General features: G+C 45.4%; 1 protein-coding gene across 1 annotated transcript in view; it reads right to left on the reverse strand.

Moving 5' to 3' along the window:
- canx (calnexin) overlaps positions 1 to 27,262 on the reverse strand; it is a 36,700-nt gene continuing 9,438 nt past the window's right edge. Inside the window, exons 4-15 of the mRNA XM_055642844.1 lie at positions 23,244 to 23,302; positions 21,799 to 21,940; positions 20,484 to 20,565; positions 17,684 to 17,876; positions 15,244 to 15,433; positions 13,344 to 13,457; positions 12,298 to 12,454; positions 5,448 to 5,663; positions 3,765 to 3,884; positions 3,150 to 3,276; positions 571 to 725; positions 1 to 180 (exon numbers count right to left, since the gene is read on the reverse strand). Coding sequence (XP_055498819.1) covers positions 142 to 180; positions 571 to 725; positions 3,150 to 3,276; positions 3,765 to 3,884; positions 5,448 to 5,663; positions 12,298 to 12,454; positions 13,344 to 13,457; positions 15,244 to 15,433; positions 17,684 to 17,876; positions 20,484 to 20,565; positions 21,799 to 21,940; positions 23,244 to 23,302 — 1,594 coding nt within the window. The 3' untranslated portion in view covers positions 1 to 141. The remainder of the gene's footprint in view (positions 181 to 570; positions 726 to 3,149; positions 3,277 to 3,764; positions 3,885 to 5,447; positions 5,664 to 12,297; positions 12,455 to 13,343; positions 13,458 to 15,243; positions 15,434 to 17,683; positions 17,877 to 20,483; positions 20,566 to 21,798; positions 21,941 to 23,243; positions 23,303 to 27,262) is intronic.

Raw genomic sequence — 27,262 nt, forward strand, 5'->3', positions numbered from 1 at the left:
CAGTATGGGATAGGGCTTTTATTTACTGTTGCACGCAGTGGGTCTTATGAAATCCTGTAAAAAGTTCAGCTCAAGTCCCAGAAATGATGGTCTTGCCTTTGAAGTCCCAAGTCATGTCCAAACGATGTATGACACAACATCTCAATCATTCTGTGGCTCTAGATTGGCACTGTCCACTTTCTGTAAAACAGAACGAGGAATATAACACAGTAAAAACCATGAATACGATACATTCAGACACACCTCCAGATTCAGGGACAGTTTCTTCCCAGCTGTTATCAGGCAACTCATTCATTCTATCACCAACTTGAGAGCGACCCTGACCTCCCATCGACTTCAGACATTACCTTTCACTAAACGTTATTCCCTATATTCTGTATCTGTACACAGTGGAGGGGTTGACTAACCATTTATAGTCTTTCTGCTGACTAGTTAGCACACAACAAAAATCTTTACACCGTACCTCAGTACGTAATAAACTAAACCAAACTACACACGACGATAAATAGATACCAAATCTCACAAGAATCCCCTCTCTACCTCCCCGCAACACATCCTTCTGTGACTTACTTCATCAGTTTGCTCAGCACTTGGCTTCTCCCTCGTCACTTTCTTCTCCTCCTCCTCCTCCTCCTCATCTTCATCATCATCATCATCCTCCTCCTCCTCTTCCTGGCTCGCATTTCCCGGAGCTTCCTCCATATCACTCTTCTGCTTTTCTTCAGCTGAAATATGGAAACAAGTTCATTAAGACTTACAGTTGCAGATGAGGAGGGACACTTCAAATCCCTTGAATCAACATTTATTTTATCGACTTCAGATCATATCCATGCCACCTTCTATTACCCAACTACAAAGATACTTCCGCTGTTTAGTTTAGAGATACAACGCAAAAACAGGCCCTTCAGCCCACTGAGTCCATGCCGACCAACGATCACCCATACATCAACTCTATCCTGCACATTAAGGACAATTTACAATTTTTACTCAAGCCAATTAACCTACAAACCTGTACGTCTTTGGCGCTTGGGAGGCACCCGGAGAAAACCCATGTGGTCACAGGGAGAACGTACAAACTCAGTACAGGCAGCACTCATAGTAAGGATCAAATCTGCGATCCTGGCGCTACGAGGCAGCAGCTCTACTGCTGCGCCACCGTGCTGACGCTAGTTCTATATTATCCCACTTTTTCATCCATTCCCTACACACCTGGGAAATTTATAGAGGGCCAATTAACCTATAAATCTGCATGTCTTTGGAATGTGGGGGCACCCAGAGGAATTCGGGAGGAAAAAAATAATTGTTTTATGCATCTGGTTGACGTTAGTTTTTAATTTTTCCCACACGTGCCGTAGACAATCGATTCTTCAAACTGCTTCTCCCAATGGAAAACTCCATAGAAAAGTTTGCATCTAGACACGTAACTACAGATGCTGTAAACTTGAGGGGAAAAAAGAGTGTGCGGGAGGAATTCAGTGGGTCACGTAGCATCCATGGAGGGAAAAGGACAGATGACGTTTCAGGTCGTCTGAAGATACAATCAGATGGAGGGGTCCAGACCCCAAACCCATTCCCTCTACAGATACTGTTTTAATCATCTAGTTAATCCAGCATTTTGGGTCTTGTCCAATATACTTCTTGGCTCTTTGGGTCCTTCCAGAATTGTCACTGCTGCGGCTCTGGAATCCCATACTGCGCTGGCACTTTATCCAATGAGTGTAGACAAGATTTACAAGGATGTTGCCAGGATTCAAGGGAGATGTTGGGCAGACTAGGAATTTATCATTTGGAGTGCAGGAGGCTGAGGGGTGATCTTATAGACAGAGCTGCCAAGTTTTGTCAGAGCATTTCAGTATTCTAGTACCGGAAAATCTGTATTTTGCTGAGGAAATCAGTACTTTTACGCGGTGCCATTTTGCTGATTTTTTTTTTACATGTGTGGTCATACCCATGTAAGAGTACAAGAATGCATAACTTCGCTACCAATTGACATGTCTTCTACGCACCTTACTTGACAGTGCATTCATTGTCATCTCTTTGTATACTGCTGTTTGAACAGTTGCTTCCTACTTTTAGCACCAAATGATGATGCCGAAGCCATTTTGGAAGCCAATCCTCTCCCTCCCTCTTTCCTCTCCCTCCCTCCCTCCTTCTCCCTCTTCCTCTCTCTACCCATCCCTCTCTCCCTCTTGAGCCTACCGACCATTCTGTAAAATTAAGGCCAATCCCAATGTGACTGCAATCCCACTGGTAACCTTTCACCACTAGGCTTACCCAGAATTCTACCACTGCCTGAAAAATAATCAATGGCTCAACTTCCACTGAGAAAGAGAATTGTTATATGAGAATTCATTGTTATATGAGAATTTTCCTGAACATTCTGTGACCCATAGCACTGTGGCCACAGCGCTATGTGTAAAGCCCATAGTCCAGCCGGTAGCAACATATTTAGATCCAACGCTCCAGCCGACAGCTCTTCGTTTAAATTCCCACGGGTTAAACTGACAGCGCTCTGTTTAAACCTGGAGCGGAACAGGCAGCGACTCTGGAGAGAAGGAATGGGTGACGTTTCTGGTCACCTTCTTCAGACCGAACTGAACTCCATATTTAAAATCCGTATTTAACAACACAAAATCGTACATCCATATTCTAATCGCATTTTCGTACAAAATACGGAAAATCCATACTACTTGGCAGCTCTGTATAGAGGTATATAAAATCATGAGGGGGATAGGGTGAATACACAGTCTTTTATCAAGGGTTAGGGTACCAAGAACCATACATTTAAGGTGGGGGGGCAAAGATTTAATAGGAATCTAAGGGGCAACATTTGCACACAGAGGGTGCTGGGTATATAGAACAAGCCAGAGGATAGTTGAGGCAGGTACAATATCATTTAAAAGACATTTGGACAGGCACATGAATAGGAGCGGTTTAGAGAGATATGGGGCAAAATGGGTAGGTGGGACGAGTGCAGATGTAGTATCTTGGTCGACATTGCCAAATTAGGCCGAAGGGCCTGTTTCCGTGCTGTATGATTTGATTACTTCTTAAATGTAGGCTGTGGGGTAAATAGTGGCATTGTAGCACTCAGGATAACCACTCCCCACTCTCAGTTCTCCTTCCAAAAGTAACCGGAGGCAACTTACTCATCTTCTCATCATCTGCCTCATTTTTCTCTTCTGCCTCCTTCTGCTCTTCCTTCTCCTCTCCCTCCTCATCCTTTACGTCAGGTTGCGGAGCATCCGTCTTTTTGTACTCTGCAGCAGTGTCTTTCTGTGTGGACACAATTAACTTTAGTTTAGAGACAGGGTTTGTTTCCATGCAATTCAGCCCACCGAATTCACACCGACCATCGATCACCCGTTCACACTGTTACCCCACTTTCTCATCCACTCGCTACACATGAGCGGGGCAATTTACAGAGGCCAATTAACCTACAAACCCACACGTCTGTGGGAGGAAACCGGAACACCCGGAGGGAATCCATACGGTCACAGGGAGAACGTACAAGCACCAGACAGACAGCACCAGAAGTCAGGATCAAACCCAGGTCTGGATCATGATCAAGTATTGAGGAAAAGTGACAAGTTATCCTTGAACAGTCTGTCTGACCACAGACACCCCAATTTGGCCAAACCCGAATAGCTTCTGCTGACCACCCCGTACAAGAGCAGTGAGCATTTTCCAGAGCTCACAAACTAACCGATATCACATTGTCCCCACCCTTTGTGTGTGTATGTGCGCGTGTGCGTGTCTCCTACCTTTCCAGTGCAGCAGAACACAATGACCAGGAAGACGGGCAGTGCAATGATCAGGATGTAGACAACCCAGAGCCATGGGCGCTCCTCAGCGGCCGACATCAGCTGTCCAACCACCCCCGACTAGAAACAAGAGTCAAGAGATTATTATTGTTGTGTGCCCCAGATAGAATAATGAAATTCTTAGTTGCAGCAGCACACAGAATATGTAAACATAGCACTATGTAAACAATATAATAAACGAGAAAAAAGTTAAGTGCTTGTGTGCGCATATATCTGGTAGCATGAGGAAGGCTGGACAAAGCAGGTAATAGGTGAATACTGGTGAGGGGGGATTTGATAGACATATGGTTGGACAAAGGCCAGTGATGAAAAGACAGAAGGTGCGAGACAAAAGGATTGAAGAGTTGCAAATTGTGAAGCCAGAGGAAGGAATGTGGGTGGGGGGGAGAAATAGGTGAGAGTTCAGGTGGGATACAGACAGCATCCAGGATATGATTTAGGCAATTGATGTTGAATTGTCCCTCACAGATGTTACTCGATATCTAGAACTTGTTTTCTTAGATTGGATTAATTAGGGTCAAATTTCTATCAATGAGTTTATGGTAAATAGGGACAGGGCGGTGGAGAGAGGAAGCTTAAAAGGCCAATTTAGAAGAGAGCAAGAAATAAACGCAAAGAACTGCAGATGCTGGCTTACAAAAAAGACACTAAAAGATGGAGTAACTTAGTGGGTCGGGCAGCACCTCTGGAGAACTTGGCATTTCGGGTCGGGATCCTTCTTCAGTCTCGGAAGGTCTGTGGTTAAAGTAACTTGCAAAAAAAATGACTTGCTCATAAAAAACAGGGCACTACGCTTTGATCAGAGGGAGAGGGTGGGAGAAAAGGGTTTAATATACAAGAAAGATGAAAATAAATTAAGGATGTTGCGATGGTTAGAGATTGGAAGCGTTGAATGTTTAAAGATAAACATGTTGAAACCAGAGCATTAAAATAAAGTGTTGTCAGCAGCATTTATTAAGTCTGACACAAGAGGAGAGTTAGACTTTTGCTTTGCTGTTACCTCATTAATCTGCTCAAAGGTACACACAAAATGCTCGAGTAACTCAGCGGGTGATGCAGCATTTCTGGGGAGCAAGAATGGGTGACATTTCGGGTCGAGACCCTTCTTCAGACTAATGTTGGGGAGTGGGCTGGACAGAGATAGAATGTAGTCGGAGACAGAAAGACTGGTGGGAGAACTGGGAAGGGGGAAGGAAAGGACAGAGAGGGAAAGCAAAGGCTATTTTTAGTTAGAGAAGTCAATGTTCATACCGCTGGGGTGTAAGCAAATTTTGAGGTGCTGTTCCTCCAATTAGCGCTGGGCCTCACTCTGACAATGGAGGAGGCCCAGGACAGAAAGGTCAGATTGGGAATGGGAGGGGGAGTTAAAGTGCTGAGCAACCGCGAGATTGGGTAGGTTAAGGCGGACTGAGCAGAGGTGTTCAGCGAAACGATCACCAGGCCTGCGCTTGGTCTCGCCGATGTACAGGAGTTGACACTTGGAACAGCGGATACAGTAGACGAGGTTGGAGGAGTTGCAAGTCAACCTCTGCCTCGCCTGGTAACACTGTTAGGGTCCTAGGATGGAGTCGAGGGGGGAGGTAAAGGGACAGGTGTTGCAATTGGTTAAGACGCCACCATTACCTCAGCAGAACCCTCCGCAGATTTCTTCAGCCCCCAGCTGTCATAGGCCCACTGGTCAACCACTGCCTTGTCGGAGCAGATGATAAAGTTGTCAAAGAAGATGTCAGACGTCATTGACCAGAGCTCCAAGCCAACAGCACTGAATGTGGCCATCTTGAACGGATGCAGATCTTCAAAGTAGTTTGGATTAGCAATCTTCTTTGGTTTCCAGGCACCCTGAAAGATAATCAATTATAAATTAACAAGACAAACTCTCAATGTCTATTTATGTAACAGTGGCACAGCGGTAGAGTTGCTGCCTCACAGCGCCAGAGATCTGGGTTTGATCTGAGCTACAGGTGCTGTCTGTGTGGAGTTTGAACATTCTTCCTATGACTGCATGGGTTTTCTCTGGGTATTCTGGTTTCCTCCCACACTTCAAAGACGGGCAGGTATGGTTTCGGAAAAAATATTGTAAATTGTCCCTAGTTTGTGTAGGATAGTGCTAAAGGGCAATTGCTGGTCGGCGCAGACTCGATGGGTAAAGGGTCCAATTCCACGCTGTATCTTTAAAGTCTAAAGCAATAAAATTCACAGCGACGATAGCGGAGATTTAGACACATGTGGAGAAGTTAGAACAGGTGACCAAATGTCTGGCAAAGATAAATGAAAGGATGACACAATGAACTGCAGATGCTGGAATCTTGTATTGACCATAAAATGCTGGAGGAACATGGAATTAGGCAGCATCTGTGGAGGGAAATGGGCAAACAACGTTTCAGATCAGAGACCTTCTTCAGAAGACCCAAAAGATAACCTAAGTATGTCCTCCAGGGGATACTGCGTGACCTGATGAGTCAAATCAGCACTTTATGCTTTAGACTGCGACAGGGAATTCTGAGCTTGGTGTCTTGGTTGCTGAACTGAAGACACTAATTATCAAACAACCAATTTTGGATGTAGAAACCAGGAACTGCAGATGCTGGTTTATACAAAAGGACACAAAGAGCAGGAATAACTCAGCAGGTCAGGCAGCATTTCTGGAGAACATGGATAGGTGCCATTTCAGGTCAATTGCGATTGGGGGTGGGGCAGTGAGGGAGAGATGAGAGCCTGGCAAGTGGACAGGGACACAGAGGGGGGGGTTGATAGGCCGAGATTAAACCAGAAGGGGTGAGACAGAAGAATTTCAGAGTAGCAAATTGAGAATGTGCAGTCTGCTGTATTTAATATATTAACATTCAAAGATCAGGATCTACTGTGAAGAAGGGTCCTGGCCCGAAACGTCACCTGTCCATGTTCTCCAGAGATGCTGCCCGACCCGCTGAGTTACTACAGCACTGTGTTTTCGAATGTGAAAGGGAATTCTGGAGGTTGGACTACTGGAGTCTTGACTACTGAAGTGAAGGCCAGAACTAGAAGAGCAATGACTAGTGGGGTTGAGCGGGAGAGAGAGGTGAGGAGGAGAGGGGAAAGAAGAGGGAGGGTGAAGAGGAAGGGAAGAAAGTACTGGGGATGAGGGGAAATGAGCCGCGCCTGCGCAGTTGGGGGCAAAGTGGTGGAATATTGCGTTGGGAGAACGGGTTGCTTTGGGGGACCAGGCCTCCCGTGTGACAGGGACCCAACGGATCTCACTTAGTCTAGTAATATGGATAAATGTGAGGTTATCCACTTTGGTGGACAAAATAAAACAAAAAAACTTTATCACCCAGAGAGTTGTAAATTTGTGGAATTCCCTGCCAGAGGGCAGTCAAGGCCAAATCACTGCATGGATTTAAGAGAGAGTTAGATAGAGCTCTAGGGGCTAGTGGAATCAAGGGATATGGGGAGAAAGCAGGCACGGGATATTGATTGGGGATGATCAGCCATGATCACAATGAATGGCCGTGCTGGCTCGAAGGGCCTCCTCCTGCACCTATTTTCTATGTTAACAGGAAGGCAGATTATTATCTGAATGGTGTCAGATTATGAAATGGGGAGGTGTAACAATACGAGGGTGTCCTTGTACATCAGTCACAGAAAGTAAGCATGCAGGTACAGCAGGCAGTGAAGAAAGCAAATGGCATGTTACGTTCATTGCAAGAGGATTTGAGTATAGGAGAAAGGAGGTCTTACTGCAGTTGGTCAGAGCCCTGGTGAGACCACACGTGGAGTATTGTGTGTAGTTCTGGTCTCCTGATTTGAGGAAGGACATTCTTGCTATTGAGGGAGTGCAGCGTAGGTTAATTCCCGGAATGGCTGGACTGACATTGACAATAGACAATAGGTGCAGGAGTAGGCCATTCGGCCCTTTGAGCCAGCACCGCCATTCAATGTGATCATGGCTGATCATCCCCAATCAGTACCCCATTCCTGCCTTCTCCCCATACCCCCCCGACTCTGCTATTTTTAAGAGCCCTTGAGGCAGAGAATTCCACAGACTCACAACTCTCTGTGAGAAAAAGTGTTTCCTCGTCTCAGTTCTAAATGGCTTACTCCTTATTCTTAAACTAAGGTCCCTGATTCTGGACTCCCCCAACATCAGGAACATGTTTCCTGCCTCTAGCGTGTCCAAGCCCTTAACAGTCTTATATGTTTCAATGAGATTCCTTCTCATCCTTCTAAATTCCAGTGTACAAGCCCAGCTGCTCCATTCTCTCATCATACGACAGTCCCACCATCCCAGGAATTAACCTTGTAAACCTACGCGCACTCCCTCAATAGCAAAAATGTCCTTCCTCAAATTAGGAGACCAAAACTGCACACAATACTCCATGTGTGGTCTCACAAGGGCTCTGTACAACTGCAGAAGGACCTCCTTGCTCCTATATTCGATTCCTCTTCTTATAAAGGCCACCATGCCATTCGTTTTCTTCACTGCCCACTGTGCCTGCATGCTTACTTTCATAGACTGATGTACAAGGACACCCAGATTCCGTTGTACTTCACCTTTTCCCAACTTGACGCCATTTAGATAGTAATCTGTCTTCCAGTTTTTGCTACCAAAGTGTATAACCTCACATTTATCCGCATTAAACTTCATCTGCTATGCATCTGCCCACTCCCCCAACCTGTCCAAGTCACCCTGCATTCTCATAACATATATAGAAAGAATGGGTCGACTGGGCTTGTATTTACTAGAATTTAGAAGGATGAGAGGCAATATAAAATTCAAGGGATTTGACAGGCCAGATACAGGTAAAATGTTCCCCATGTTGGGAGAGTCCAAAACCAGGGATCAGTTTAAGAATAAGGGGTAGGCCATTTAGGACTGAGATGAGGCAAAACTTTTTCATCCAGAGAGTTGTGAATCTGTGGAATTCTCTCTCACAGAAGGCAGTAGAGGCCAATTCACCAGATGTTTTCAAGAGAGAATAAGATTTAGCTCTTAGGACGAACGGAATAATGGGATATGGGGAAAAAGCAGGGTTACTGATCGTGGATGATCAGCCATGATCATATTGAGTGGCGGTGCAGGCTCAAAGGGCCAAATGGCCTACTATTTTCTATGTTTCTATATAAGGAAGAGCAGGTGCACTTTATACAAGGGTTAACATGCAGTCAGTGTAAGCCACTGAATGGTGACCGATGGAGTGGTACAAGTTAGGACGCAGAGGTGGAGAAGGCAAAGTTTAGTTTAGTTTATTGTACAGATGTACAGCAAAAAGCTTTTTTTGCAGCGTGCTATGAAGTCAGCAGAAAGACTACATGATTGCAATCAAGCCTGCCACAGTGTACAGATACAGGATAAAGTGAATATCGTTTAGTGCAAGATAAAGCCCAGTAAAGTCTGATTAAAGATAGTTCGAGAGTCTCCAATGAGGTAGATGATGGGACCAATCTCCAGTTGGTAAGCGGACAGTTTATTTGCCTGTTAACAGCTGGGAAGAAACTGTCCCTGAACCTGGAGTTGTGTGTTTTCACACTTCTGTACCTTTTGCCTGATGGGAGACGGGAGAAGAAGGAGTGACTGGGGTGATACTGGCCCTTGATTACGCTTGTGGCCTTGCTGAGGGAGCGGGGAGAATAGATGGACATTTACAGCATCTGTGGGACAAGACAGGCGGGAATGCATGGAAGCGTCTGTGGCAATAACAATGTACGATACAATAGAACTTTATTTATCCCAGGAGGGAAATTGCCAACAGCCATGAAACATGAAATTAATGTGACAAGTGGAAAGGTTTGGAAAGATGTGCAACGATTGGGGATGGGGGAGAGGGGGGGGGGGTCAATCTACCCCACGACAGACGAGGGAGGAGTTGTGTAGCCACAGGGAAGAAGGGTCTCTGTGGCATTCTGTACTGCATCTTGGACTCCTGTGACGTTCTGTACTGCATCTTGGTGTAGATGTGGGCTACAGCAAATGGATTTGGGTGGCAACATTTTGGAGCTGGTGGTAAAAGGACCTTGACCTTGGGCAGCACAGTGGCACAGCAGTAGATCTGTTGCCTTACAGCACCAGAGACCCTGTACGGAGTTTGTTCGTTCTCCCCGTGACCTGCATGGATTTCCTCCGGATGCTCCAGCTTCCTCCGATACTCCAAAGACGTGCAAGTTTGCAGGTTAAAAGGCTTCGGTAAAATAGTAAATTGCCCCTGGTGTGTAGGATAGTGCCAGTGTATAGGGATCGCTGGTCAGTGTGGTCTCAGCGGGCCAATGGACCTGTTGCTGCACTATCTCTAAACTAAACAATAAATAAAAACTGTCCAAAAATCAATGTGGAAGCAAGATGGAGAAATTCTAACTTCATTTTTAGATGGTTGCCAGGAATACCGACAGCATTACAGACAAGGAGCAAAGTTCGTCATGAAGCATAATGGATATCAAAATCGGCAAGAGATATATCTCAAGACAACATTTAGAATTAACAATCGTTTTATAACAATCAAATAATAACACAGTAGTATAGCGAGCTCAATCCTGACTAAGGGTGCCGACTGTACACAGTTTGTACATTCTCCCATAACCACATGTGATTTCACCGGGCACTCCGCTTTCGTCCCACATTCCAAAGATATACATGTTTGTTTAATTGGCTTTGGTAAAATTGTAAATTGGCCCCTAGTGTGTAGGATAGTGCTAGTGCACAAGGTGATCGCTGGTCGGCGTAGACGTTGGGCTGAAGAGCCTGTTTCCGCACTGTATCTATAAACTAAACTTGCAGAATCCTACAACACACAGCAACTATTGAGTCCAAATAACCGTTGCTAGTTCTTTGTAATCTGTTCAATTAGCTCCACCTCACAGCTTTCAGAACATAGAAAATTGGTGCCGGAGTAGGCCGTTCGCCCTTCGAGCCAGCACCACCATTCAATATGATCATGGCTGATCATCCAAAATCATTTGCCTGTTCCTGCTTTCTCCCCATATTCCTTGATTCCATTAGCCCTAAGAGCTATATCTAACTCTCTCTTGAATATATCCAGTGAATTGGCCTCCACTGCCTTCTGTGGGAGAGAATTCCAGATTCACAACTCTCTGGTTGAAAATGTTTTTCCTCATCTCAGTCCTACATGGCCTACCCCTTATTCTTAAACTAACCTCCGAACGAACATGGGGAACATTTTTCCTGCATCTAGCCTGTCCAATTCCTTAAGAATTTTATACATTTCTATAAGATCCCCTCTCATCCTTCTAAATTCCAGTGAATATAAGCCCAGTCAATTCATTCTTTCATCGTATGTCAACCCCGCCATCCCAGGAATTAACCTGGTGAACCTACGCTGCACTCCCTCAACAGCAAGAAGGTCCTTCCTCAAATTAGGAGACCAAAACGGCACACAATACTCCAGGCGTGGTCTCACCACGGCCCTCGCACAACTGGAGTAGGACCTCCTTGCTCCTAAACTCAAATCCTCTCGCTATGAAGGCCAACATGCTATTTGCTTTCTTCACTGCCTGCTGTACCTGCATGCTCATTTTCAGTGACTGATGTACAAGAACACGCAGGTCTCGTTGCACCTCCCCTTTTCCTAATCTGACACCATTCAGATAAATTGCAAAAATCTGGAGTAACTAAGCAGATTAGGCAGCATCTCTGGAGAGGAGGAATGGGTAACGTTTCGGGTCGAGACCCTTCTTCAGACCCTTGTGTCTATCATCAGTTTAAATCAGCATCTGCAGTTCCTTCTTACACCATTCAGATAATAATCTGCCTTCTTGTTCCTGCCACCAAAGTGGATAACCTCACATTTATCGACATTGTACAGCATCTGTCATGCATCTGCCCATTCACCCAACCTATCCAAGTCACCCTGCAGCTTCAAAGCATCCTCCTCGCAGCTAACACTGCCACCCAGCTGTGTCATCTGCAAATTTGGATTCCTTAGTCTAAATCATTTATATTGTAAATAACTGGGTTCCCAGCACCGAGCCTTGTGGCACCCCACTAGTCACTGCCTGCCATTCTGAAAAGGCCCTTTTAATTCCTACTCTTTGCTTCCTGTCTGCCAACCAGTTCTCTATCCATGTTAATACACCACATCCACTGGCTCTCCCTTATCCATTCTACTTGTTACATCCTCAAAACATTCCAGAAGATTGGTTATGCATAATTTCCCTATCATCAATCCTTCTGAAATTGACCAATCCCGTCAATGCTCTCCAAACATTTCAGCAATTTTTTTTTTCAAATATAAACCTTTCGGCCCACCAAAGTCCACACTGACCACCGATCATCAATTCACAATAGTTCTATGTTATCCCACTTTCCCATCCACTCCCTACACACTAGGGGAAATTTACAGAGGCCAATTAGCCTACAAACCCGCACGTCTTTGGGATGTGCGGAGAACATGCAAACCTTAAAACTAAACCAAGGACCCTTGGGAGAACGAGTAATATTTCACAGCAAAACCCTATTGGAAACTGCCACCCATCAGTGCATTACCTGGTAGTCAGGGTTGTCAATCATTAGGGCTTTCCATTTCCCCTTGTAGTCCGGGTTATCAATCATCGGCAATTTCCAGGCTCCACACCCAGGAGCAGAGTCGCACTTTGAGTTGGCAACTTGAGGAGCTTCCCATTCGCCGTCCATCTCTTCATCCCTGGATCCAGAGGCAGTAAGGAAAATGGCAAACTCAGCAATGTCTTCCATAAGCAACCCAAAAATTGAACTAGCCACTTCGAATGAGGGCTTTCCACATTATTCCCACCGGTCAAATGGTTGATTTACAATAAAGACAAATTACCCCTATATACACCTCTCATCTCTAAGAGTCTAGAGTGCCATAAATAATAATTAACAAAACCTCTATAAATTAATAACCAAAGACAGTCTATAGCTCATAGTTGAGGTTTGTGTGTAGTGTTCAAGAGCCTGATGGTTGTTGGGAAGAATGTAGAAACAAGACACTGCAGGTTGATTAATACAAAAAAGGACAAAGTGCTGGTGTACGTTAGCGGATAAGGCTGCATCCTGGAGAACATGGATGTGGCATTTCAGGTCATCTACCTGAAGTGAGAGAAAATATTCATGCCACTGGACTGAAAGCTGCCCAAGCGAAATATGAGATGCTGTTCCTCCAATTTGCGTTTAGCCTCACTCCGACAATAGAATGATAAGATTTTGTTTGCCTGCTGAATCCAGAAGCTGTTCTTGAACCTGACGGTCACCGTTTTCAATGGTGCTTTATTGTGACGTGAAATTATTTTTTTAAACAGCCCAGTAGAGTATAACCATAGCTTAGCAAGTGTACATAAATAGTCCCCTGAGCCTGTCTGCAATAGATGCCAGGTTTTGGGGTTATCAGACTCCTGCACCTTCTTCCCAATTGTTGGAGTGAAATGAGAGGCTGGCCAGGGTGGTGTGGGTCTGATAACCACACAACCCAAAACAGCACAGCACACCACACCCGGTGCCTCTGTTTACAGGATATGACGCAGACAGGCAACCAACATGTTATCTGAAGAGCTGGAGCCAAAACCAGAGCTTACCAGTCCTCGGGTTTCTCAGCGTCAGGATCTGCAATGTACTCAGGCTCGTCATCCAGCCAGCCTTCGGGTTTCACCGCACCGTCATCTGGGATCTTGGCAGGAGCATCTTCATCCCTGAAAGTGAAACAAGGTCAGAAACCCAACCATGTACAGGAAACCCACACTCACCCAGCAAAATCAAGGACCAGTCTCACCCCAGTCACTCCCTCCTCTCCCCTATCCCATTAGGTAAGGGCAGTTTCTTCCCAGCAGTTATCAGGCAACGGAATTGTCCTCTCACCAACTAAACAGCGGTCCCGAGCTCCCATCTACCTCATTGGAGACCCTTGGACTATCTTTAATCAGACTACCTTGCACTAAACGTTATTCCCTTTATCCTGTATCTGTACACTGTGGACGGCTCGATTGTAATCACTTATAGTCTTTCCGCTGACTGGATAGCGTGCAACAAAAAAGCTTTTCACTGTACCTTGTTACACGTGCCAATAAGCTAAACCAACATAGAACAGTACAGCATAGGCACAGGCCTTTTGACTCACAATGTCCATGCTGAATATGATGCCAAGACTAACTCTGATATGCCTGCTCGTGATCTGCCTCCACCATTACCCCTGGCAGAGCATTCCAGGTACCCACTACTCGCTCATCTCCTTTAAACTATGCCCTCCGGTATTTAATTTTTTCACCCTTGAGGAAAAAAAGGCTCTGCCTACCCTATCTAAAATAATGCCTCTCATAATTTTACATGCTTCTATCAGGTCTCCCCGCAGCCTCCAGCATTTCAGAGAAAACAATCTGACACTAGAAGTGTAAGAAGAATTGAAGTATGTATTAGGAATAGAAAAAGGGAACCAACGAAGGCACGGGTAAACAGACAAACAAGACTTGGATATTAGACAGGTGTTGGTCTATGGAACGCGCTGCTGGAGAAGGTAGTTGAGTCAGGTACTGTAACATTATTTAAAAGACATTTGAACAGGTACATGGATACCAGAGGTTGTGAGCGACATGGGTCAAACTTAGGCAGGTGGAAGTAGCATAGATGGGGCATCTTGGTCGGCATGGGCATGTTGGGGTGAAGGGCCTGTTTCTGTGCTGTATGGCTCTATGATGCTACGATGGCATTTGAAATGCAGCGACACTTCGTGTACCACCGCAGGAGAAATAGACTGTTCTTACACAACAAACACGTCACTCTTGCACTTAAGTATGATTGTGCTTTTACTAAATTACATGCAGAACAAAGTTTCAATGTATCTAGAACCAAGGAACTGGATAATACACAAAGGGACACAAATTGCTAGAGTAACTCAGCGAGTCAGGCAGCATCTCTGGAGAACATGGATAGGCAATGTTTCTGGTCAGGACCCTTCTGTGGACTGATTGCAGGGGTTGGGGGGGGGGGGAATGAGAAAGAAAGTTGGAAGATAGGTGACGTTGAGTCAATTAAAGAAAACTCCCAACTGGAAACATCACCTTTGCATGTTCTCCAGGGACGCTGCATGACCCGCTAAGTTCATAAGTCACAGGAGCAGAATTAGGCCATTCGGCCCATTGAGTCTACTCAATCATGGCTGATCTATCTTTCCCTCTCAACCCCATTCTTCTGCCTTCTCCTCACAACCCCCGCCACCCCTGCATTAAAAATGCCAAATGACTTGACCTTCATCGCCATCTGTGGCAATGAATTCCACTACCCTCCAGCAAAAGAAATTGCACCTCAACTCCATTCTAAAGGCACGTCCTTTTATTCTGAAACTGTGCCCTCCGGTCCAAGACTCTCCCACTAGTAGAAACATTCTCTCCACATCCACTCCGACTCGACCTTTCACTATTCGTTACTCTAGCACTTTATGTCCTTTTCACTGTATCGAGGTAGACATTGATACCAATCACTCACCAGTCATCGGGTTTGACAGCGTCAGGATCGGATATTTTTGATCTCTCGTCCCAGTCTTCTGGTTTCTGATCATCAGGATCTTCGATCTCTTTCGGTGGGTTAATCGCTGGAGTCATATCCTGCAGCAGGTTGCCACTGTTCACCACCGTTTGGTCAATCAGAACCTGAAATGAATTGTCAGGGTTGACCACTGCAAGAGGAGGAAAATAAATTAATATCAGCTGAACATATTTACAATACAGGTCCACCACCGAATTTCCGGACCCTTCCTGGATTATCCGTTTTAATAATTAATAATAATAATAATAATAATAATAATCTTATTTATATAGCACATTTTCAGTCAACTTGCATTGACCCCAAAGTGCTTCACATAATTACATTACACACAGGCAAAGGTGGGTGAAGGACACAACGACAGTATGCACTCCAAGCGGGATTCGAACCGGCTACCTTCCGGTCGCCAGCCGAACACTTAGCCCATTGTGCCATCTGTCATCCCAGATCAAATGGCCAGATCAACGGAGGTCACGGCCTCCAAGAGGAGTTTAATGGTACTGGAACGGTTGCCTAGGCCGTCAAAGGGCCGAGCTACCGACTCGCATGTTGGCCTCAGAAGTCGGCTATGGGAACAAATCTGCTAGCTCCAGTCAGCCTGGAGTCCCAGAGCCCCGGCCGCAAGGGTTGGGGGGGGGGAAGGGCCGGACCACCAGTTGCCAGGAAAATCGGCGATGGACAAGTACTTGGTAAATTTATGCAGATATACACTAGATTGTCAAAACCTACTCAAATGGCCGATTGTTTGAAAGAGGCAGCATGCAAAGACACACACCACCCTGGCCACACTCTCATCTCACATTGCTACCACCATGAAGGTACAGGAGTCTGAAAAACGTGACCTTCAGGTCCAGGCACATCATCTTCCAGACAACTTTTCCGACAGTCTTTTATCCAGGGCAAAACTGGAGTGCATATGTTTAAAGTGAGAAGGATAAGGTTTAATAAGATCCTGAGGGGCACTTTGTTTCCCCTCAGAGAGTGATGGATGTATGGAATGAGTTGTTATATATGTTATATATTCCATATGTTATATATGGAACCCATACATGCAGGTAGGTGAGGCAGGTACTGTAACAACATTTAAAAGACACTTGGACATGTGCGTGTTGTGCATGTGCAGGAAAGATTTAGAAGGATACGGACCAAATGCAGGCAAATTGGAATAAATTAATGGGGAATCTTGAACAGTATGGACATGTTGAGCCCGTTTCCATCCTGCATAACTATGAGTCTAACCAACAGACTTAGATTAAAGTAGCTCAGTGGTGCAGCGGTAGAGTTGCTGTGGATTAACCATATTAATCTCTGCCAATATAATCTTCATCACATATACTATGCATGATACATATTCCACCATGCTATGTAATCCAGTGTGGTACTTGGATAGGGAATGCAGTTACTGATATCAGCCCTGCTTGTCCCTAGCTCTGTAAGTTGATACTATATATTATTCTCTCTGCATATGTGTTAATAAAAGCCTTGTGGTTCATCTAACACTTTGGAATGGAGTGATTTCAAAACATGTTGTCAGAAGTGGGATTCGAACCCACGCCTCCAATTGCTGCCTTACAGCGCTAGAGACCTGGGTTCGATCCCGACCACGGGTGCTATCTCTATGGAGTTTGTACGTTCTCGCTAAGCCTGTGACTGCGTGGGTTTTCACCGGGTGCTCCAGTTTCCCATCACATTCCAAGTTGTAAAACTGTCCCTACTGTGTCTCCAAAGTGTCTAAAGACTTTTGAACACTGCACAACACTAACCTCAACTATAGCTCAGTTGCACTAAGGACTTTGGGGTTTTTTTGCACTAGAATCGGGGTTATTATTTTTTGTTTATTATCTAATCTATGTGTATTGTGTTTATAGGCCTGTTATGCTGCTGAATTATGATGCCTGAGTGGTGAGAGTGTTGCTTGCAGCAGGGGCTTGTTCTTATTAAAAGCTAATTATCAATCTTTTGTTGCATGCTACCCCGTCAACGGAAGGACTATACATGATTACAATCGAGCCATCCGCAGTGTACAGATACAGGATAAAGGGAATAATGTTTAGTGCAAGTTAAAGTCCAGAAAAGTCAGATTAAAGATTGTCCGAGGGTCTCCAATGAGATGGCTGGGAGGTCAAGACTGCACTTTAGTTGGTGAGAGGATGGTTCAGTTGCCTGATAATAGCTGGGAAGACAAGGTCCTTGAATCTGGGGGTGTGCGCTTTCATACTTCTAGCCTGATGGTTGAGGGAGTGAGACTGGCACATGTTTATGCTGGTGGCCTTGCCGAGGCAGCGTGAACTGTAGATGGAGTCAATGGAAGGGAGGTTGGTTTGTGTGATGGCTGTGTCCAGACCATTGTGGGAGAGGGGAAAAGAGCGCTTGTCGTGCATACCCAGGGTGTAGAGATGGGTCTTCTTATCTGTGTAGTAGCTTTTGAGGTCCACATCAGGACGTTTGGCATGCTTCTCCTCAACCTCGCCCGTTTTGGGGTTCTTGTGCCTGATGATGAAGTGGAGTTTGTAATCTTCACCACACTTGTCTGGACCAAACATAATGGTATACGGGGTCTTGTCATAAAACTTCTCCTGAGGAAAGATGACAAACCACATTAGAATCTGCGTGAATCCCGACCCGAAACGTCACCCATACTATTTTCTCCAGAGATGCAGCCTGACCCGTTGAGTTACTCCAGCAGTTTGTGGGAGAGGTCTGGGAGAAATTTAGAATTCAACAGAGGACGACAAAGGGATTAATTGGGGTGGGGGAAGAAAGAGCATGAAAGAAAGCTTGCGGGGAATATAAAAACCGACTCTAAAAGCTTCTTTAGATATGTAAAAAGGAAAAGATTAGTGAAGACAAATGTAGGTACCTTCTAATCATAGACAGGTGAATTTATAATGGGGAAACAAGGAAATGGCAGAACAGTTAAACGAGTACTTGGTTCTGTCTTTACTAAGGAAGACACAAACATTCTCCCAGAAATACTAGGAGACTGAGGATCTAGTGGGAGGGAGGAACTGAAGGGAATCTACATTAGTCAGGAAATGGTGTTAGTGACTGAAGGCAGATAAATCCCCAGGGTCTGATAGTGTGCATCCCCAAATGGCCCTAGAAATTATCGATGCATTGGTAATTATTTTCCAATGTTCTCTCGACTCTGGATCAGTTCCTGTGGACTGGAGAGTAGCCAATATAATCCAACTTTTTAAGAAAGTGGGAGAGAAAAACAGGGAATTATAGATCAGTCACCCTAACATCGGTAGGGGCGGGGGGGAGATGCTCGAGTTGATTGTTAAAGATGTTATAGCAGCGCATACGGAAAGCAGTGTCAAAGTCAGCATGGATTTAAGAAGGGGAAATCACACTTGACTAATCTTCTGGAGTTTTTTGAGGATGTAACAAGTAGAATGGATATAGTGGATATGGTGTATCTGGACTTTCAAAAAGCACTTAACAAGGTCCCACACAAGAGATTAGTGTGCAAAATTAGAGCACATGGTATTGGGGGTAGGGTATTGACAGATAGAGAACTGGTTGGCAGACAGGAAGTAAAGAGTAGGAATTACCAGGTCCTTTTTAGAATGGCAGGCAGTGACTTGTGGAGTGCCGCTAGGCTCGGTGCTGGGACCCCAGATTTAGACGAGGGAATTAAATGTGACACCTCCAAGTTTGCGGATGACTCAGAACTGGGTGGCAGTGTAAGCTGCGATGAGACTGCAGGGTGACTTGGATGAGTGGGCCGATGCAGTATAATGTGGATAAATGTGAGGTTACCCACTTTGGTGTCAAGAGCAGGCAGGCAGATTTTTATCTGAATGGTGTAAGATTAGGAAAAGGGGAGGTGCAATGAGACCAGGGTATGCTTATACATCAGACACTGAAAATAAGCAAGCAGGGAAAAAAAAATCTTATGGCATGTTGGCCTCCATTGTGAGAGGATTTGAGCTTAGGAACAAGGAGGTCCTACTGCAGTTGTACAGGGCCCTGGTGAGACCACACCTGGAGTAGTTTGTGCAATTTTGGTCTCCTAATCTAAGGACATTATTGCCATTGAGTGAGTTCAGCGCAAGTTCACCAGGTTAATTCCCGAGATGGCGGGACTGACGCATGATGAATGAATGGGTCGACTGGGCTTGTATTTACTGGAATTTAGACGGATGAGAGGCAATCTTATAGAAACATAAAATTCTTAAGGGATTGGACAGACTAGATGCAGGAAAAAATGTTCCCGATGTTAGGGGAGGCCAGAACCAGGTGTCACAGTTTAAGAATAAGGGGCAGGCCATTTAGGATGAGATGAGGAAAAACTTCTTCACCCAGAGAGTTGTGAATCTGTGGAATTGGACAAAATTCACTGGATGTTTTCATGAAAATTAAACAGTATTTTGCTCTTAGGGCTAAAGGAAGCAAGTGATATGGGTAAAAGCAGGACCGGGGTACTGATTTTAGATGATCAGTGGTGATCATAATGAATGGCGGTGCTGGCTCGAAGGGCTGAGTGACCTTCTCCTGCACCTATTTTTCTAGTGTCTATCCTTGGTGTAAACCAGCAACTGCAGTTCCTTCCTACACATTTAGAATCTATCAACCCATTGAAACTACAAGTTTGAAGACGGGGCCCTACGGGGGGCTACCGAGTACCAAGGATCTTGCGAGGGGGCCTGTTGAGAACAAAGAGGGACCTGGCAGGGGGCCACCTGCGGCCATGTGCGGTGGTGGCAAGCCTGGTTTGCCACTGCGGGAAGACAGGACTGTGCTAAGAATTTTCAAAACCTTGTTGGCGCCTGAAACGTGGCGACTCTCTGTGAAGCCTAGGTGAAGTCTGCTGCAAGATGTAATGCAACAAAGAATTTCACTGTACCGAGGTACAAGTGGCAATAACGTTCATTGGAAACAATTGCCCTTGTGATCAGAGCAAATACCTATTTTTGTATTCCAATCCTCTTGCAGGAAAGGCCAATGTACCATTTGTCTTCCATCAGACTGTAGAATGGTAATTAAGTTTGGGGGAAAAAAAATCAAGCGATCACTGCGCAATCTAAGAAGGGTCTCGACCCAAAACACCCAGTCCTTCTCTCCAGCATTTTGTGTCGATGCACAATCTAAGAGATTGTTAAATCACAAGTGGCAGGATACAAATAAGAGGAATCTTTGCAATTCTCAGACATGAATCGTAAATAAATTTCACTCACCAGAATCATGTCTTTAGTTTTTGTCAATAATTTGATGTATGCTCCACCACATTCAATTCCATTCTGAAAATTCACTTCATACCTGACATTTTTGGAGAAAAGTAAAATTTAGCTCAGCATAAAAGCCTTGAAAAATCTTTTTTATTGTAACAATGAACAAGCTTCCACGAACTGCACTTTATCAAATTGAAATATTGGAAAGTTTAGTTTAGTGATACAGGCCCTTTGGCCCAAGAGTTCATGCTGACCAGCGATCACTCATACACTAGTTCTATCCTACACCCTAGGGACAATTTACAGAAGCCAATTAAACTACAAACTTGCGGGTCTTTGAAGTGTGGGTGGGAACCTGGTGGTATCCGTAGGAAAACCACACGGTCACAGGGGGATTGTACAAACTTCGTACAGACAACACCTGCAGACAGGATTGAACCTGGGTCTCTGGAGCAGTGAGGCAGCAACTCTACCGATGAGCTGCACCTCATTAAAACATCATTAAAATAAAACTCCCAGGTAACGCCCAACGGCTAGTTGGAGGAAGAGGTAGAGGCGGGTACAATTATGACATTTAAAGGATACTGGGACAGACATGGACAAGAAAAGTTTGGAAGGAACTGGGCCAAATGCGAGCAGGCTTAGGTCAGCAACTTTGAGCAAAACAGTGGCGCAGTGCTAGATTTGTTGCCTCACAACTCCAGCCACCTAGGTTTGATCCTGACCACAGTTGCGGTTTGTTTGGAGTTTACAGGTTTTCCCAGTACCCACTTGGGTCAAGTGCGAGGAAGGGAGGGTGAATGCCTCACTAAAAGGAAGATTGAAAAAGAGAAAGTGATAATTTACACATGTTCAGGACTGTTTATTTGTACCAGACTGCATATGCACTGGAATCATGAAATTCTTACTCTCATAGTGAAAGTGAAGGGCATGGGTAGAGCGAATATGGAGGATGTTTCCACTGGTGTGAGGGTCTAGGACCAGAGGGCACAGACTCAGAATAAAAGAACATTCTTTAAAAAAACAAGGAGGAATTTATTTAGTCAAAGGGTGGTGAATCTGAGGAATTCATTGCCACAGATGGCGGTTGAGGCCAAGCCATTTGGCATTTTTAAGGAGGGGATCGAGAGATTGTTGATTAGTACGGGTATCAGGGGCTATGGGGGAAAAGGCAGGAGAATTGGGGTGAGAGAAAAATAGATCAGCCATGATTGAATGGCGGGGTAGACTCGATGAGCCAAATGATCTAATTCTGCTCCTAATGCTTATGAACTTACTTGCTTTCCACAAGGCAAGACTTCCACGATAGCGAGATACTTACTGAAGAAATAGTGGCTTATCGTCAAAGATAAACGGGTGGTCCAAAGAAGATGCTATGGCATGATGCTTCGCACGAGTTTTGAGAACGAGTCCTTTATCTCCCTCGAGTTTGGTGTCTTTCATTTCTTCTACTTCCCATTTCCCTGAAAAACAAAACATATCTATTTTATGCATTGATCTTTATAATCACCTTTTACATAATGCAGAAACAAAAAACAGGTGATGCTGATTAATACGCTTAAGGACAAAGTGCTATGACTTGGCATTGGGTATTTTTAAAGGCAGAGATTGATAGACTCTTGAACAGTAACAGTGTCAGGGGTTATGGGCAGAAGGCAGGAGAATCGGGTTGAGAGGGAAAGATAGATCAGCCATGATTGAATGGCAAAGTAGACTCAATGGACCGAATGGTCTACTTCTGACCCTATGATTTGCAGGTACTATCGCAATGTTTAATAAACATTTAGACAGGTACATAGTTAGGATAGGTTTCGAGGGATATGGGCCAAAAGCAGGCAGGTGGGACTAGTGTACGCGGGGCATGATGGTCAGCGTGAGAAAGTCGGGCTGAAGGGTCTGTTTCCACACTATCACTCTGACATGAACTTGAGGAGAGTCTAAGGAAATGCCCTGGCCACAAATTTCACCCATCCATATTTGCCAGGGATGCTGCCTGATTCACTCAGTTACTCCAGCACTGTGCCTTTTTCGGAACTTTTTTCCCCCAATGTGGACATGTTGAAGACTAGAGGGAATTGCTGAAGGTGAGAGGGGAGAAGTTTAAAGGAGAATAGGCAGGGAAATGTATATATTTTTTTAAAACACAGGTGGTGGTGAGAGCCTGGAATGTGCTGCTAGGGGTGCAGACAGATACAATAGTGGCATTTAAGCTTATGGATATAGATGGAGGGATACGGAACACGTACAGGCAGAGGAGATAAGTTAGATTTGGCATCATGTCCAGCACGGACATTTTGCGTTAGTCTGTTCGTGTTCCGTACTGTTGTATGCTCTGTTCAGTTCTGTGTTTCCCCATCTATCGTAATCTTGGGGTTTGCAAGGGCCTGATCTCTTATCCACAGTAAATCCAAGTGGAAACTCACCTCAAAACTCCTTCAGACTTTAGAGATAGGACGTGGAACCAGCTCTTCGGCCAACCGATTCCATGCAGATCAACGCTCACCCCATACTAAATAACCTACAAACCTGTACGTCCGGGATGTGGGAGGAAACCGAAGCACCCGAAGAAAACCCATGCAGTCACAGAGACAACGTGCAAAATCTGTACTGCACCCGGGTCAGGATCTAATCCAGGTCTCTGGTGCTGTGAGGCAGTACCGCACAGCACTGTGCTACACTGTTACCAACTGGTTGCCAACTACACAACAAATGAACAAAGCTTTAAATTTGGTACAGATGTTTAAAGTTGAGAGAAAGTGATCTCACCATCATATTTTGCAATATCTTCATCAGTGTCTTCTTTTTTGGCTTTGGATCGGACCCAGCTGCAGAGCAAACATATCGGTCAGTTGCGTCAAAAGTAACACCATCTCAAAATTAAACAAGACAAATTTATTCTTCTGGAACAATGAAGACTCAACGGTTATAATCAGTTGTCAGGATTAAGAGTTTGTCCCACTGCTTGCAAATTGTGTTGGTTAAATTTTGTACAAACTCAAACTTCCACTGTAGGAAAGTGACAGCAAGTTTTACTGAAGGAATCAAAATACAAAATCTACGGCAGATTCAGCACTAAAGGAGCGCTAATGTCCGCAAGTAATTTTTGGAAGTGCCGTTCAACATCAGTTTTATTAGTGTAAAAGATCCTACTATAGAGTCAGAGTCATACAGCGTGTATAGATGTATTAATTTATTGCCACCAACATTTAAAAGACACTTTGAGGGTCATTGGCAGATGGGTGAAAAAAGTGACAAAGGCCGGAGGTGAAAAGGAGACAAAAGGGTGTCAGATGAGCAGAGAAAAGGTTATGAAATGTAAAGCCGGAGGGAGATGGGTGGAAGGGTGGATAGTGGGAATGGGTGAATTTTTTGTCTACATTATGGGTCAGGAAAGTGGTGGTGGTGGTGGGGACGAGAAGGTAAAGGGGAGTGGGGGCAGGGGGGGGGAGGTCATACCTACAATCAGAGGGTGGTGGGTATATGGAATGATCTGCCAGAAGTAGCTGAGGCAGGTACGATAACAGCATTTAAACGACACAGGTACATGGATAGGATAGATTTAGAGGGATATAGGCCAAACGCAGGAAGGCAAGACAAGCATAGATGGGACATCTTGGTCGGCATGAACAAGTTGGGCCTAATACCCCGTTTCCATGCTGTATGGCTATGATTTTAAGATGGTGTCGGAAACACAGCAACTCATGTACCGCTGCAGAAGAAATATACTATTCTTACACAACAAACATGTCACTCTTGTACTTAAGTATGATTGTGCGTATGTATAATATGCTTTTATTAAATTACATGCAAAACAAAGTTTAAATGTATTTAGAAACAAGTAACTGCAAATGCTGGATAATACACAAAGGGACACAAACTGCTGGAGTAACTCAGCGGGTCAGGCAGCATCTCTGGAGAACGTGGATAGGTGATGTTTCAGGTCAGGACCCTGCTGCAGACTGATTGCAGGGGTTTTCTCTGTTGCCAATCAGGCAACCTAGGCAGTTTTTTAGGTTGCCAAATGACAGTTTAGGTGGTCATTTAAGACAGCTTGCATGATGCGTGCGATAATGTGCTCGGACGAAGTGCGTAGTTACCAGTCGGAATAATGCTCAATGAAGCATTCACATATTATTTCTGCTTCAAATAAAGTCACAAACTAAACATGTTCATCAATCAAGACATGATATATACCACAATGACATGCAGCAAAATTATAATACAGTATCTCAACTCTTTTTACACGTTGCAATGAATGCAATTTCTATTATTTCTCTCCACTTCCAAACAAAAATGTGGTTGGATTATTCAGCGTATGATCAACCTCGGTGAGACCAAGCGCAGGTTCGCAATAACCAAGGCACTTACCACCATAGCCGGGTACTTCAACAAAGCCAACCTCAAGAAATCGCTTCCTAACTCCCACCAACATGTCTCCTGCAGCACCAGAGGATCAAACACCCTCGACCACTGCTACACTACCATCAAAGACGCCTATCGCTCTATCCCTCGCCCTCACTTCGGTAAATCCGACCATACTGAGGTGCTGCTTCTTCCTGCCTACAGGCAGCAATTGGAGAACACACCCCCAGAAGTGAGGACTGCACAGAGCTGGTTGGGGGGGGGGGGGGGGGGGGGGAGGAACAACTCCAGGACTGTTTGGAGTCTGTAGACTGGGCAATGTTCAGGGACTCGGCAACAGACCTGAATGAATACGCCACAGTCGTTACAGACTTCATAAAGAAATGAGTAGAGGATTGCATCCCAACAAAAACCTTCCGAGTGTTTCCTAACCAGAAACCTTGGATGAACCATGAGATCCGCGTTCTCTTGAAGTCCAGATACCGGGCATTCAGCTCTGGAGATACAGAGGTCTACAAGAAGTCCAGATACGACCTTCGTAAAGGCCATCAAAAAAGCCAAAAGGGACTTCTGCTCCAGGCTGGAGGATGAGATGGATGTTTGGCAACTGTGGCAGGGCTTGAATGCCATCATCTCCTACAAGGCGAAATCAGGAGGCAGCTCAATTATCAGCGAAGCATCACTCCCTGACGAGCTCAATGAGTTCTACGCACGCTTTGATAGGGAGAACACTGATGTGCCTTCCTGAGCCCCCATTCGCCGTGATGGTATTTCAGTCACAGAGGCCAACGTCAGAAGATCCATCAGGGGGGTGAACCCTCGGAAAGCACCTGGGAAGCAGGGTGGGAAGAAGTATAGTCTCGATAGCCATGGGAGTCAGTGGGTTTATAGTGGATGTCGGTCAAAAGTCTATCCTCAATAACTTTGTTTGACTCCTCCCATTTCCTCCAAACACAAGGCGTAGCTATGGGCACACGCATGGGCCCCAGCTATGCCTGCCTTTTTGTAGGGTACATCGAACAATCCTTGTTCGAGACGTACCAGGGCCCCATCCCCGACCTCTACCTCCGCTACATCGACGATTGCATTGGTGCTACCTCCTGCACCCACACACAACTCACTAACTTCATCAACTTCGCCACTAACTTCCATCCGGCACTCAAATACACCTGGACCATTTCCGACACTTCCCTACCATTTCTTGACCTCACTATCTCCATCGCAGGTGATAGACTTTTGACCGACATCCACTATAAACCCACTGACTCCCATGGCTATCTAGACTACACTTCTTCCCACCCTACTTCATGTAAGGATTCCATCCCCTACTCCCAATTCCTCCGTCTACGCGGCATCTGCTCCCAGGATGAGGTGTTCCACACCAGAGCATCAGAAATGTCCTCATTCTTCAGGGAATTCTCCTATGGTTCCCCTCCCCTACCATAGATGAGGCTCTCACCAGGGTCTCATGAATACCCCGCAACACTGCTCTCTCCCCATCCCCCCCACTCGGAACAAGGGCAGAGTCCCCCTAGTCCTCGCCTTCCACCCCACTAGCCGTCACATACAACAGATAGTCTTCCGTCATCTTCGCCACCTCCAACGTGACCCCACTACTCGCTACACCTTCCCATCACCACCCCTGTCTGCTTTCCGCAAAGACCACTCCCTCCGTAACTCCCTGGTCAATTCTTCCCTTCCCACCCGTACCAACCCCTCCCCGGGCACTTTCCCTAGCAACCGCAAGAGATTCTACACGTGTCGCTTTACCTCCCCCCTCAACTCCATTCAAGGACCTAAGCAGTTGTTCCAGGCGCGACAGAGGTTTACCTGCATCACCTCCAACCTCATCTATTGCACCCACTGCTCTAGATGTCAGCTGATTTACATCGGTGAGACCAAGCCTAGGCTTAGCGATTGTTTCGCCGAACACCTCCACTCGGTCCGCATTAACCAACCTGATCTCCTTGTGGCTCAGCACTTCAACTCCCCCTCCCATTCTGAATCCGAATTTCTGCCCTGGGCATCCTCCATTGCCAGAGCACCACCTGAAACTGGAGGAGCAGCACCTCATATTCCGCTTGGGCAGTCTGGATTCCGGTGGCCTGAACATTGACTTCTCCAATTTCCGGTAGCCCTTGCTGTCTCCACCCCTTCTCAGCTCTCCCTCAGCCCTCCGGTTCCCTTTCTTCTTCCCCCCCTTCCCCCCCCTGCATCACTGTAGAAGGGTTTCGGTCCAAAACGTTGCCCATTTCCTTCGCTCCATAGATGCTGCCACAACCACTGAGTTTCTCCAGCAATTTTGTCTACCTTCTTCTATCCAGAGATGCTAGCTGCTCCATTGAGTTTCCCCACAATTAAAGCATGGAATAGTCTTCACCCTACCATTGTAACCCACCAGACAACCTAAATTTAAGGTAGCT

The sequence above is a fragment of the Leucoraja erinacea genome, chromosome 11 (assembly GCF_028641065.1).
Source record: "Leucoraja erinacea ecotype New England chromosome 11, Leri_hhj_1, whole genome shotgun sequence".
Lineage (NCBI taxonomy): Eukaryota > Metazoa > Chordata > Chondrichthyes > Rajiformes > Rajidae > Leucoraja > Leucoraja erinaceus.